At 34.4% G+C, this 15902-nt stretch overlaps 1 protein-coding gene across 2 annotated transcripts in view; it reads right to left on the bottom strand.

The window, feature by feature from the left end:
• Positions 1-15902, bottom strand: part of gabrg3 (gamma-aminobutyric acid type A receptor subunit gamma3) — a 201146-nt gene that overhangs the window by 59737 nt on the left and 125507 nt on the right. For both annotated transcript variants that reach the window (XM_088598299.1, XM_088598307.1), the window contains exon 5: positions 12080-12162. In XM_088598299.1, the coding sequence (XP_088454425.1) occupies positions 12080-12162 (83 nt within the window). The remainder of the gene's footprint in view (positions 1-12079; positions 12163-15902) is intronic.

The following is a 15902-nucleotide window of genomic DNA, read 5'->3' as shown; positions in this document are numbered from 1 at the left end:
AGGGAAATGTGATGATACTCCTGCCCATGCCACTATAATTCATAAATCATACTGCCATAGCTATTTTATCCAGACTTAGTGAACATTGGAGGGATGTCACAGTGGAAACAGACAGGATATCGGAATGGAAAACTCAAGGACTCAGTTTGACTTGTCAAATCTAAAATAAATCTGAATGCTGACATTTTCAAAAGAGGGTTTTTAAAAACAGCTGTGCTTTGCTTCCCTGACTATCTTTCTTCAAGACTGGAAAATTGTCAGTACATTCTCATCAGCTATTTTGCATTTTTTAATATTAAAAAATCAAATCTGATGTTATTGCGATGTACTGTATATAGAGGCATGCAAAATATTTTTCAGCGTTTGCAACCACTTTTGTTCACCAGCATTGCTACGTAACTGGAAAAAAGCAGTGTGTATGATGCTGTATTATTTACAGTACATTCAATTTGAGTTTGCTTGGAAACCTACATGATGTAATTTAAAATATCAACAGATAGAAAGTCAGCACTCCTGGTGAAGTTTGAAATGTTAAAAACACATCCCAACTCTGTGCCCCAGACAAAAATGGTAAAACTGCTGACAAAATCCATATTGTGGCTCCATCTGCAGTACAAATTTCATAGATACAGTAGTTGTGTCATATACAGTATTGTGCCATTTGTCCAGTTCTATTTTTGTTACCTTTGGGCCAGATTATTCATAAATATTCTATAACTTTCTATAACTTTTCATTGCTTTGTTGATGATACCCTTCTGTACACCCATCTGGAACTAGATAACAGAACTATGCTTACTTAGACTTACTGTACTTTCAATAGAAAGATGTACTGTAGGCATCTTACTTAACTCCAATACAGGTTGTGTCTTAGCTTAAGAATATTAAAAAAATACCTTTCTGTCATTTTAGAAACACTGTTAAAAATATTATTTTGTTTCTAGAGACATCAAGTTAATACTGTCATCTCATCCAGGCTGGATTATTGTTATGATATTTTTACTGTTTTAATAACTCACACCATGTCATACAGTACAGTAGTTGCAACTGGTGCTGCATTAGTCTGCTAGAGCCCTTAAAAATCATATACAGTATCACTCCTGTGCTAGCATCTGTGGATTGGCTGCCAATAAAGTAGAATAATTATTAATTACCAAGGTAATTGTTACAGTGTTATTTATAATTGTATTGTTTTTCTTCAATATGCTGTTTTTGTATATTAGTTTTTCCATTTTACCTCATGCTGCTGTTTATTTTTAGTCATGATTTTTAAATTTGTTTAGCATTCTGAAAAGCACATTCAAAACTCTCGGATTTGATATTGATGATGATCATCATTATTAATGTGCTATGCAAACGAAAATGGTATTGCACTTTTATGAACGCTACTGTAAAATCAAAATTAAACAATCAAAACAAAACTAAAATGTAAGGCAAATATGCTTTCTTATAATACAATAACAAACTGTACCTGCCTCCCTCTCTAAGCAGTCTTTTTAGTTATACTATAAAATGAATCCCAATATTTTTACAGGAGTGATTATGATGGTTGAGCAGCATTAATTGGAAACGCTTAATGATTTTCCTGTAATGTAATACAATTTTGTAAGCTAAAAGGCATTGCAAATTAAATCTACTGTATTATCAAACACCCATTATCCTTCTTTATCTTCTGAGGGAAGATATTCCTAATTGAGAAATTCCTTTTTTCTGCCACAAACATTCTAAATGTGAGGTCATTGCATATTCAATTCTCTCTGTTTATCTCCCATACATGTCTATGAAACAAGCCTCAGACAACATCTACTGAAACAAACAATTGTATCACTGTATTTGAGAAAGTTTGCTAACACATTGCTAACATTGGTTGTACTGTACCTTTTATTACCTCTTTGGTACTCATGCAAGGTTGGTTAAGGTTCACCAGGTCCCTGATTCAATTCTCCTCTCTCCAGTGAAATTAATATACAGTACATTAACTTAAATGTATGCAGTCATTTAAAGGAATAACTCTTACAACTCATATTGTAGATAATCTTCAATTAACTTATAACTCATTATAAATCAGGGTGGTGGGGCTGATGGGGGGGGGGGTATCTATAAATGACATTGACTAAAAAGAAAAGAAAAGAAACTGCAAGAAAATACCTGAAGCAATTAATGTATGGAACGGAATACCTAATATATAATGATACCAGTATGGTTCCCAGTGAAAACAACAAACAGAAGAATAAAGAACATTGCATGCTGTGAAACAATGTGTATTTTTGTTAAGGGAAGTGCTTCTTACTGTTTCACTGACTCATGGGTGAGTGGGCACACACGAATGTTGAAATGAGGTCAAAGATACACATTACTGTTCATTGTCTATTATTCATCAAAGAATGTCTGTAAGGGCTGCCTTTTGGCTTTAGGTCTAACAACATTAATAGCAAAAGTACAAAAATCTGAATTTCAAGACTATTTTTATTTAGTAAAATATTCTCTTTCCCTGTATTTGCCATCCATCCATTTTCTCACCATTCCACAATAGAGGGTTCCGGGGGAAACCAGAGCTTAACAAATACACACTATCACACCGATGACAAATTTTGTGATATGCTGCTGCTGATAAGCTGCTGCTTTCGTATTATCTCCATTAAATGAATGTTATTTAACCTCATAAACTACATAAAAAATTAGAATGACCTTTTATACAATGTAATCATTAGAAACAGAACTCCAGAAAGAAGTGAAGTAAACAAACGGCACAGCAGTAGTTCATTGATACTTATGTGTCAGAAGCACTACTGTTAACAATAGAACTGAAAATGTAAGAATTTTAAAAACTTCTATAGGTGCATTTAAAACGTTCTAATTTAAGTCATGCTATAGTATATAATTATTATTGAAAAAGCTTACCGTAGCCCACAGTTTATACCCCATCTTCTTTAACAATGGATATATAATAACTGGCAACTCTTTACCCCATTATCTTTTTAAGCACTAGTGATTAAAGCATTAAACCCAAATTATTTTAAATTCAGTCTAATTAATTGATTCTGCCTATCTGCTTACCCTTTTGTTAGACCTAAGAAGATACTTGTCTTCCAGTGATTAATGGTGTATTAAAAAGAAACACAACAAGGTACAGTACTACTGTACAGTATATCAAATGTACTTTGTTCAAATGGATTTTAAAATAATATTAAGAGGCCACAAAGTAAACATTGAAATTATAAGTATAGCTCATATAGAATCAAACAAAGAAGCATTTCCTTACCAGGGATCTACAATATTCCATTTTAGCTAACAAGGGGAAATAGCTACAGTAAGTAAAGTAAAGAAGTGATATTGTAAAGAGGTGATATTGGCGTACATGTGTAACCAGCTGTGGACAAAAAACCTGAAAACCTTTTGATAAAATTTAGATTATTATGATAAAATATGATATATATATAATATACATTTTATTGAGCTACTCACAAGTGATCAGTGAAGAGAAAGCAGAAAATAATAAATGTGTGTAAGAAACATTACACTGTTTTGAAAAGACCAGGAAAATACCTGACAGATGACAATTTATGTGAACAAGTGCAGAGCCTAGCAAAAATATAAACTGTAGGCTTGAACACTGAGCTTGAACAAGTAACTGATGAAAAAAAAAAGATATTTATGTTGACACATCATTTACGTCTTCTAGATAACGTGGGAAAGCAATCAAAAACGCGCAACATAGAATATCTAGTTAACAGTGTACAGTTTAAATAAAGAGATGTTCTGGTAAAATTGAACAATTCTCTAGCAAAATGTCCTTTAAGAAATTGTGTACAATTATGGTCACCATCTTACAAACTTCTCTGGAATCAATCAAGAAAAGTGTAATCGGATACTGTATATTATTGGTTTCAAATAAATCTCTTACAGATTTGGCATTATTACAGTTTTAAATTATACAGAATCAACATAACATGGTACCTTGCTTAAAAAAAATAAATTTCTTTACAGCACATTTTCTGCAAATTACAAAAAGCAGAGCCTCCCCTTTTATTTTGGAAACATTCCATGTCTATATCATACGATGCTCTGGTTGTTATTGACCATTCCAACCTCCCATTACATTTTTCTGTCTTAGAATAGATCGTCTCCCTGGTGTCAAATGAGAGACAAACAGAAAAATCTATTCTTTCACTGTGCAGTTGTAAAGCCTGTGATAATGCAACATCATTTAAAAAGGGCGTAAGAAATCGTTTCAATTAAAGATAGAATGACAAATTTTCAAACTGTACAAATGGCATTACCGGAACACTAACTTCCTTTAAAAAACCTTGTAACAGTAAATTAAATATTACAAGGTTCAGAAATTCCCACTTTCTTTCTGTGCCTTTTCTAAATGTTTAAGCAATGAAGTGTAAAAACTGTTTTTTGACAGACTAAGCAGACTAAGTGAATATCTCTTACACAGCCTTCATTCTGCTCAATTCAATTATCCACACAGAAATACAGTAAGTGATAGTTTTTGCTTGATACATTTATTTAATTAAAAAAATATATGCTCTTTCTGGAATCAAAGAATAAGTCTTCTTTTTTCTGATCTCAGGCATGGTGCTTTAGTTTGTAAGTAGGAGATTTTTAACTACTTGCTATAAAACTGCATTAGAATATTTTCTGTACCCATTGCTTATTTTATAATGCCCATAATTGTATACTATAGAACTGAAGTTCTGCTAGAAAAATACAGGTAACAAAAATCCTAATTTGCATACAAATAAACCCAATTTAAAGAACTCCTGAGCTATTGTCATTGCAATTTTATGAATAATGCTGAGATTTTAAGTCATACAGTATGTTTTCATATCATATGTGCCAGTCATATGTATAAGTAATGTGTTCTCAAATTATTCTAATTGTTCATTTGTGTAATTAGAGGTGTTCTGAAAATGAAAATGAAGTGTCCCTGTCACTATACTGGGGCATTAGAATCCACACAGACCTCAGGGTGAGCACCCCATTCAGGCCCCTCTAATACTATTTCCAGCAGCAACCTTGGGTTTTCCCAGGTCTCCTGTCCAGGTACTGACCAGGTGTAGCGGAGCTAGTTCGGATACGGTGACGTCATCGCCCTCTACTGCATGTAGCAGGGACCTCAGCCGCCTGGGCTGGGGGAGGGTCTCCTTTAGCTCATGCGGCTGGTTCCCTGTTGCGTGACGCCAGAGACCCGGGTTCGCGCCCCAGGTGCTGCGGGACGAAACGGGTGGCGGAGGGCACGAGACCGCGCGGAACACCGATGGTCACACAGGCTCGCACCTGCTTAGCTTCAGTGGGTTACTAGTTGTGAGTTGCAGGATGATATGTTTGTTGGCTATGGGTGAAAGTCAGGATACACCCTGGATGAGACATACACAATCTCACCAGGGGCAATTTTACAAACACCCATTAAACTATCACTACAGTATGTCTTTTGCACTGTGGGAGGAAACCTGAGCACCTGGAGGAAACTCACATGGACACAGGGAGAACATACAAACTCCAGGCAGATAGCACCCCAGAAATTGAACAAAGGGCCCCAGCACTATAGGGCAGCAATGCTTAGTACTGCACCCCAGTGACACCCTGCATCTACATTTTTTGCAGCACTGTATGTGTTCATTTTTATAACTTTCCCTTAAACTGATAAAAAAGTTACAATACTGTATGAGAAATAATTCTTATTTTGTGTTTACCAGAGTCATGGGCAATATACAGTATATGGTGGATGGCTTTTATCTTAATGTTGCAGTTACAACTGACCCGCCACTAGAGGCAGCTACATGGCCTCTAGTCTTTGTAAATAGCCACAGTGGGAATTAATTATGCAGTCATGGTTTAATTGTTAAAGGGTTCTTAAATGTGAGGAATTTAACTTTTGTTTGGTATAAAAAAGGCATGCATGATGTTAATTTTGGCTGAAAAAGTTTTGAGTGCTATTTCTTTATTTCTGAAAGACAATCAATAAACAACAATAAAGCCTCCAGGGGGCTATTTTACAATGGAAGACTGCTCGGTTAGCCAGATTAATTTTTGTAAATATGTTGAAAAAAGTCTGGCTTTTCAGTTTCACAAACAAAGATCAAACTGCATCCAGTTACGTAGCTATAGCAACACATTCTCCATTCTTAACCTGCTCGGGAGCAGGTTAGCTCTAACTTAGCTTGACTTTGCAGTTAAGAGCTCAACTCACAGACCAATCAGTCTCTTGCAAAAAATAACGTCATATTTCTTACATAATGAATGTACTGGTACAAAATTTAATTCTAGCCTAAAAAATATGAGGAGTGTTATAAATCTGAGCAAGATATTACAAAAAACAATTATTTACTGTTTCTCCTTCCTCCTCTCCAACCATACCCTGTGATAGTCCTCCCATTCATCTAAATCAACAGACTGGAAGAGTTAAGAGAGACATCACAGCTGAGCATTACTCAAGATAAACAGTGACCAGTTCTTATAGGATATATTTTTTATAATTTTATTTAGATTATACTTATCTTCTAATTTGGGCATATTTTACACTGAAACATGTTTCTGCTTACAGTCTCAGGACAACAAAAAAGCCATTTGATATGCTTGAAGTGGTTTTCATTACGGAGAATAAGGTTCTTTGTATTCACTTTAGTTTGGGGTCAGAATGATTAATTTTACATTAATAGTATAGTGGTGCAAAACCTTTTTAAAAAAGTTTTAAAATATATTTATAATAAATGAACCCAGATCAGTAAAACAAACATACAGTATATAATAAATCTTTCATACTGGTACTTTCATTCTGCAAAGGCTCACACTTTCGGGGGAGGGAAAAACTTGAATATGGCTAAATTTACATTCAATAATTAACTTTAATTTAGGACAGTAAACAGATATTTTTAATATCTGAGTAAAACATGATAAGAGAATTAGTGGTGAACCATTTCTCAAACAAATTGATTTTTTAAAGCTCCAAAAATCAAACAGGAATATGTTAAGAGGTGTTTTCTCTTCAATGCTAATGGGTTGGTATAGTGGCATGGTGTTTCATGTTGCCTGCTGCTTTAAAGCCCCAGGGTCCTAGAGTAAATAGTGGCCATAGGTGCTCGTCTGCATGGAGTTTGTATGATGTCACCATGTTTGCATCTGTTTTCCCAGGTTTACTTCAAAAGACATACCAAATAGGTTTCATTAGGGATTTTCAACTGTCCCTCTCAGAGTTCCATCCTGGTCCTGACGAGGAATGGAGAATACAGGTACAGTACCTGTATATACTGTACACAGCCCAGTGTCAGCGTCTAGTACAAATCGGACAAAAATAATATGGGTATATAATTGTGTACTACATAATTTATTAACAATAATAAAAACACAAACAAAATAAGCCAGTCATTTTGATGGGTTAGGTGAAAATAAGGTGAATTCTAGGCTGTATTAAATTTGGGCAGCTTGGTTAGCATTGCTGCCTCTCAGCTCTGGTAGCCTGGGTTCAATTCCTGGGGTGCTATGTGTATGAGTTTATATTTTCTCCACGTGTTTGTTTGGGTTTCCTCCCACAGTCCAAAGACAATGGTTTCTGGGAAAAATAGCCCTGGTGTGGGTGTGTGCATGTCTGTGTGTGTGTCTTTGTGTCCCCTGTGTCCCATCAATGGTGTATCCTGCCTTGCACCCATTGCCTGGGATGTGTTCCTGCTTCCGTGACCCTGAATTGGATAAAATGGTTTGAAAATGGATAGATGTACAGTATGTATTACATGCATTCCATTACCTCTACATACAGTACCTAAAATATCAATTCACATATTATTAATGAGTTTGTCTTCCTCCTTATCCTGCATGATAAAAAAAAACCCAAACATTTTAAAATATTAGAGTCAAAGACTCTTTTCAAATCTGGTGCAAAACCTCTCTTGTAGGCCAATACAATACAGAAGCCCAGCTAACAAAAAAGGATAAAAAATTCAGTTACAAAAATGGCATTGCTTCACTAAAAGTCCTGCAAAAATGCTGAAAAGCCACAAACTATGAATAATGCAGCTAGTGTGCTATTTGTGCTCCAAATATAGAGACAGCAAACAAAGAAATAGCTCCTACAGTAAGTTTTTTAGACAGTAAACATGCTGACCATTCCAACACCATCATGATTTATGAAGAACTGCCAGCTATTCCATGTTCAAAATCTACAGAAAAATAAAATATCTGGAAGTAAAAGAAACCTTAGTTTCTAGTCAAAAGCTTTTTATATATATATACATAAACATCAATAACACATAAAGCAATATTTAATTTTTGAAAGGTTTAAGGTTGACTCAGACATTATATATATATAAATATCCATGCACAAGAAAACATATACATATATACATATAGATATACTTACATCTGTTGTAAATGTTTGTCATAAAATCAGGTCAGACATACTGGCTTCCTTTAAAACCTACTTATGGTATCCTTGTATCAATACTTCAGTGGTTCTACTTTCATAAAATGTTTCGGTAAAAAGTTAAAACTAACATCTGACAAAAGGGAGATAACAAATACCTGTTCTGAAAGGCTTTATATTTCTATGCAACTTTTTCAAATGTATGTTGCATGCAATCTTAATTTAATGCTGCACAGTGCATCTGGGTACGTAAGAATAAAAGCTTTCAACTTTTTCTAGTCAAAAGGACCAAATTTGCTTTGCACAGTCACAAATGCATTTTTCCTGACTTTTAATTCAGTACTTTATATTTGCTTTCAAAGGCTTTGAATTATTTAAAGAGCTCATAAGGTTGTATAATAAAACAGTAATCTAGCAGAGCCTATACAGTATGGTGCAGGAGAAAAACAGAGATTTATAATTATACAGTTTGCAGAAAACAAATGAATAAACATGGTGACATAAGTGTGACAAGTTTGCTAATAATAAGAAACTTTACAGTCTGAAAAAACAATTATAGATTATACATATTGTATGCCGATGTTCAATGAAAACCGTTTTCCATGTATTAAAAAATCCAAGCATTACATGTGCAAAGTTATTTAAATTTTAAACAGAGAGCAGATAGGTTTTTTGATGAAGTAGCATTGTTTCTTGCGATAGCAAATACTGAGCTCGAGACATGCGCTCAATACTTTACGAGTTGAACTGCAGTTACAAATATGAGTTTATTAAGAATTAAGACCACATACTGTACAACTGAAGTACTGAATATCAACCGGGTGCTATCAGTATTAATAAGGATGGACTGTATGTCAGAGAAGATGGCAAAATAACAAGACGTTTTGCTTCAACAATCAACATGCTTATCCAGAAAAACTGACTAAATGCAGGACAGTCCTCCTTTTACAAGGTCACAACATCCCAGAACCATCATATCCATCTGCATAATAGTTTTTAAGGCTGTGGCAGCTATAGCACAAAGTGTCCTTGCAAGAAGTAGCCCGGACATCAATAGAATAACTGCAGCTCACCACCTGCATGAAAACAATACAGACGCTCAGAGGCCTTTAAGGGATAACATAATCGCAGCTAAAAGATGAAACCAGCATCTTCTGTGGGTGCATCTGAGGTGACGGCAGAGAGAATGGTGTGTCTTTTGATTTACGGATGAATGAAAACTGGTCTTTGACAAACTTGACTCTATATAACACAGATGGAGATGTCATGATAGAAATTCTGCAGACCACTGGATTATTCAAGTCAGCTGTGAAGTGCCAGAAGTGTGATGATGGGTGAATTATCTCTCTCTCCCTCCTTGAGGACAGCCTGCTCAGTGATACTGAGCCAACAGATGTTCTTTTCCTGCAAGCCAATGTGGACATGTCCATGTTTCAGCAAGACCATAACTTTCACCGCCTGGCGGGGCCACCAGAAGGAGTGGTGAAAAGTGCCATGGCAGTCTTTCCAGAGGCTGATCAGGTGTGCGTGTAAACGATGCCAGGCCAGTGTTAATATCCAGAGCCTCATGCTTGCAGCACACTTTTGACATTCTGATAGTGTTATGTTTTGTGCTGAAATCTTGTCGCAATTCTTTAATTGGAAATGTTGTTTACCTTGTATCTGCTGTGTTTAAAGCATTGGATTATGTCCCTGATTCACAGACAGTTGTGTTTCTTTTGAAGTATGAGAAAAAATCAAACAAACATAACAAATAAGTGGTGCTTTCTTTCATTCCTTGTAACTACAAGCAACATCCCACCTTCCCAATTTGGTCATACAACAGATTCAAGATTATTATTATTTTTGTGTCATGGCTGAGTCCTACAGTGTACTGCATAACATACGTACAGTACAAAATAACAGTCTTAATTCCAATCAGATAAAAGCTCATTTCAGGTGTAAAGAAGCCCACGAGTAGGACTGCTCATCTATTCAATTTCAAGCTGTTGACGTTAAAGGGTCCATTGTAGGTCTTGATATTTATTTGATATTTCAATGTGCTCATAAAAGGGCATGAATAATTAGCACATCTCAATTGATAACCTATGCTTTTTTCAAATAATCCATATAAGTCTAAAATCCAGATTTTTCATATGATCTACTGTATATTAAATCTAAATTTCCAGTAAATGCATCGTTATTGAAGATAACGTTAAAACAAAAAGGAACCAATAAGTATGGAAGTAATATTGTAAAAAAATTAATAAAATGTGCATTTACAGAAAAATAAACATCAATACACACAATGATAAATTTGAAGGATGCCCAGTATCAATGTTTCTCTGACCAAACTTCTTAACAGGTAAAAAAAAGTCAACATCAATGTAAAAAACTATAATTCTGTTAAAAATGTGCCCTGCTATAAACTGTGATAGTAATTTCACTGATAATTGTAAACCCACATTCCCCTCACACTTTTTCCAATTTCTTTAAATTATAAGCTATTCCCTATTTAAACATTTGAATAAATAAACAAAAAGATTTACAAAAATGATATTATTCATAAGCATGTTTCCCTTTTGACACATAAGGCAAAAGTAAAACCTCCACCAAAATTAATAACTACGTTTAGAAAGTAAAAAGAATGGTATTTAGAAAGGTACCCATGGAGATGCTTCATTCTGAGAAAAACCCTCATGGCAGAAAGAAATCTGCTTCCATCAGAAAAGTTGTTTCCTGTCATGCACAATGGGATCAACTCTTGCCATCTGGCATAAAGTGGGTGTGCTAACTACTATTCTTTGGAACCATGGGTCTTAAAGTGCATCATATCATTTGTTTTTGTTTATTGTTTTCTTGTTGATAATTGTTTGTGCAGTATAGTTTAATCCTGCATGTACCTAATAGTGGTGAGTTATCATTTTCCTATTCGACCACCTGTTACTAGAACACTAGAACTTCAGCCTCAGTTCGCAGGTAGGACAGGGAAATGCCTCAGTCATTAGTGCACAGCTAGACTGCCCTCAAAATCAAAGACTGATTACCACTAAGTGACTGGTGAATGAAAGCTGGGGTTTTTGTTTCAGGATGAGATTTAACACTAAACGTTTACTGTATTTCTATAATTTTCAACTCAATACAGAAACAAAAAACGAAGCAATTCAATTGTCAGTAGCATGTTGCTGATGTCACACTCTGTGGCTTAGCACTCCCCTGTCCTGTTCTGTGCAGGCAATCGCAAAGGCTGTGTATTGCTTCAGTACCTAAAGACAGTGATGGTTTAAATATCATATTATTTGCCAGATAATAACTTAAAGCATCGGCGCTCTGGAAAATCATCTCTAATACAGTACATTAGATTAAAACAGGAATTTCTAGCCCAAAATAAACAAAAATGCATCATGCTGCAATAAAAGCCAACTGAAATGTAAACTTACAGTGTGTGCACAGTTGAAGTCACCCGCTGATTTATTACAGAATGGTATTAAATTATGATTAAAAAATGGAAGTTATTTAGCATACTTAAAAAAGCTTAACATTGTTATATAGTGCTTACTGTATGTTAAGATGTTCAGAGATTTGGATCTTGTTAAAACAGAAATCATTTAAGTAAACGTAAACAAGGTATACATTTAACTACAATTAGCAAATTAGAAATGCGAAAATTTTAAACGGACTGAACATTAAAATATTTAGTCATCATTCTATTTCCTGTATGCTTAAGTAATACTTACAGCTGGAGAATATAAGTGGGCAAGAATGTTCATCCATTGGAAAGTTATGAAGTTGAAGCTGACATTCTGCATTTATGGTGAGCCTGTTAAACAGGGAAAGAAAAACATTTATTCCTGGTCTTCTGGAAATAATATGTATGTATAATAGTATGTTCTTTACTTGATAATATCACTAATTTTGTACTTGCTGAATGAAAAAAAAAAATAAATCCAATACTTCCTAAATGAAGTCTAGTTATAAGTATAACTGATAGGTAGAAACGGTATTCATTCTTCTGCACTGCCAGGTCCTTAGAATTGCTTATCCATATATATACCCCCTTGTATTCTTTTGGCGTTCAGAATTTCAGGTTAATAACTATTTCAGACAATGCTACAATGTGCAAATAGATTGCTGAGCAAATAGTCACTTGAATTTGAAGGTGAGGAAAACCACATTCCAGATTTGCTAATGACTGTGATAATATGCCCAGCTATATAGATGGACACAAATGTAACTCCGGTAAATTTACTGTATGGTGTCAATTTATTATTAACAAATGTGTATAAATAATTTACATAGAAATATCACTATATTTAGACTGAAAACAATATTGCATCATTTCATTGTATGCAAGGGAGATGTAGAATTATGAGGTTTGTTTTGCAAATAGGGTCTTGCACCAAAGAAATGAACCGCCATAATAAATATAGCCTGTTACTTCCTATGAAACTGCACTGTCTGAAAGATAACTCTTTGTTTTTGTCTCTTCTTGTCAATTAATAATTGATTTATATGAAGTTTCTCATACAGAATGCTGCCACCTCTGTTTAGAAGTAGATCTTTCCATACTTAAGTAACAGAAGGTTTGCTAGATAGAGGTAAAACTTTAAAGTAATGCACTTTGTATTGTAGCTAAAGACCACCCCAAAAATAAGAGCTTTAAAATAGACTAAACAGTCTTAATAATAAACTGTGCCTTTGAAGGTAGGGATCATGCTTTAATGCTTTAAAAATAATATCTCAGTACTGTGATTACACTACAAAAATTAAAACCAATAATGGCTCTAGCTTAAACTAAGATTTTCTTATCCTCAGTTTTTCCCTTTGTCTTAGTTACAGACGTTTTGTTCTTGTTGCCAAGGGAATATTTTGTAGTAGTGGGTACAGTAAGACAAATTATCTCAATTGGTACAATTTCCAGAGTACACCCGCATTTATTTAAAGAGACACAGTAAATTAACTACACATTCTGTTCTGTTCATGTCCTTTAAGCATAAAGCTCCCCATTATGATATTGGTTGACAGGGAGGCACAGTACTATACTACAGTGTTTAGCATTGCTGCCTCACAGTGCTGGGGCCTTAGGCTCCATTCCTGGGGTGCTACAGATGTAGCCATCAAGAATGTGTGAGGTGTCCAGAGGTATGCTGGAAGAGGCACTGCAGTGTACAGATCTGATGTGCAGCACCTCATTCTTATTTTTCCCTAATTGTCAAATGCAGGACTTTTATGAAAACAAAATCCTAAATATAATCATAAAAATCCACATCACTTAATTGAAACCCCAAAAGAATATTTAAAATGTTGGATTGTATTGATCAGTTTAAAAATAATGAAAAATATGCAGCAACTGTGTTGATTGTTATATTTCATTACATTTGTGACCAAGCAAACCCACACAGAAAAGAATACTTGTAAAACATTTGTTGCCTATGATTTTCTAAAAAGATCTTGTATCTTGAATTTGAATCTTGATTAATTCCCACCTCATAGTAGATACTAAAATTATCAGAACACACTAAAACAGAAAACACATCTACATATAAAAACCCAATAAACAATTTTAATAATTGTTTCTGGGTTGATTTACAGTACATGATAAAGATAACTCCCATGAAATATAATACCAAACAGATTTTTGCCAACTGATGGCATCATTTTGAGAGGGGACAGTGAAATGATAAGCAGTTTTTGTACTGATTTGGGTTATGTTTCAATACATTTATGAAACTATTACTTTCAATGGGGGTTATAGGAGCAAGCATCCTGGGTGAAAAAAGGCTCCATACTGTATAGTACTTGTATTTGGTAGCACATGGGTTTAGGAATGCAGGAATACAGTCATATAAGAGTCATGTGACTACATTAACCCTCAAAATTAAACTAAAAGGAGACAAATGATAATGTAAGAAAACTTCTTCCCATATGCTATACAGTACATCACACATTAATTCAGTGGTGTGTCACTCTGATTAGATGAGTGAATGTGTTGGACAGTGGGAAAAGTAGATTCTTAGTTCATGTATTTAGTGCCACGAGCTAAATTGAAAACTACAACAACTGCTTAGTGGTGGGTTTATTTAGCTAGGAAGTTTAATTTCCTGTTACACTGTAAAATAACATTATATATAACACATACAAACCTTATATGTAAACAACAAAAATGTAAGATTACTGATGCAACCAGCACACGGTAGCAATGACTTGTATTAAAGTGTGGGAATTTATAAAAATAATACATTATAAAGGCAAACAATATTTAAAAAATGAAACTAAAGTGAAGTGAAGCTCTTTTGACTTCAAGTTGATGTATGCTGTAATAACAGTAGTTTGTGCTCTTAAACCAAGGCAATGCACTAGCCCAAAACCTTTAAAGTGCAGACACTTGAGGGGGCATATGATGAATAGTTTACCACCATCATAACTCAACACAAGATAATGATTATTCCATTCAGAATTCCTTCAGTTTGAAGTTCAAATAAGTTGGAAGACAAGAAAAATAAGTAATTACTAGATGTTTTGTTCTTGTTTATGTACAGTACACTATAAACAATCATACTGTATACTGTATGCATGAGTTTAATTGTGTATCATACCTCTTTCACTGTACACAATCTTGCACGAAACACTGAGAAATACACTAAAAATATAATATTCTAAATAAAAAAAAACATTTTGTGGTGATTGTGTCATTGTGGTGAAAGTGTGGTTTACTGTTAATGGAAGGTCTAGTCTATCACAACATGATAACTGCTTCAGATCTGACATAATAAAACATATAAATTCAAGTGAATAAGGAAAGGGGTGTCAATTATTCCCTTACATTAAACACTTTTGGTGCCAAAGTACTGTATATACTGTATTCTAACACTTGTGGTCCTTATCTAAATCTTTTTTCCTGTGTTATAATCATAGACAACAGCACCAAGACCTTATATTGTATAGCATTGTTAATCTCAAACAGGAACCTTTCGAAGTTTGCCTTTGCTGTGCCAAACACTATATTCTGACGTGTACCAGACATTTTCTGCCACCAAAATACAAGATAAGCACAAGTAAAAAGAAACAGTAAACAGACCTTAGTTAAAGGGCTTATTGATAGTTATCCAAAATAAAAGCAATTCCAGTTATACTACACAAAATATCTCTGTGTCATAGGTTTTCATTTCACTTTTGCTCTTAAAGAATCAGGCAAATCATTAGCTTATCTGGACAATTTTAACACTCTTCAAAGGTCCTCAGATATTAATAATTTAAAGAAAGTCTGCCCTCAAGGATTAGAAATGTGCACTTACGGCTTCCATCAATACCATGTGTCAGGCAGTCATTGCTATTTTCAAGCCATGAAAACACACAGTACTATGATATGGGTGTGACATACTTTTGGAAAAATACTGATAAAGGGCTGTACAAGAAGACAGTGCATCTCTTGCTTGTCTCTAAAGGCCAGTAATACTGTATTCTGTAGTTACAAGAAAAGTACACCGTTAAATTCTATAAATTGTTAGCTATATGAACCATTCATATAATTTAAAACAAAACTAACTGTTCTAATTAAAT

Source organism: Lepisosteus platostomus, chromosome 2 (genome assembly GCF_059453375.1).
Source record: "Lepisosteus platostomus isolate fLepPlt1 chromosome 2, fLepPlt1.hap1, whole genome shotgun sequence".
Taxonomy (NCBI): Eukaryota; Metazoa; Chordata; class Actinopteri; order Semionotiformes; family Lepisosteidae; genus Lepisosteus; species Lepisosteus platostomus.
The sequence above is the reverse complement of the archived record's forward strand: the minus strand, read 5'-3'. Positions and strand labels throughout refer to the sequence as shown.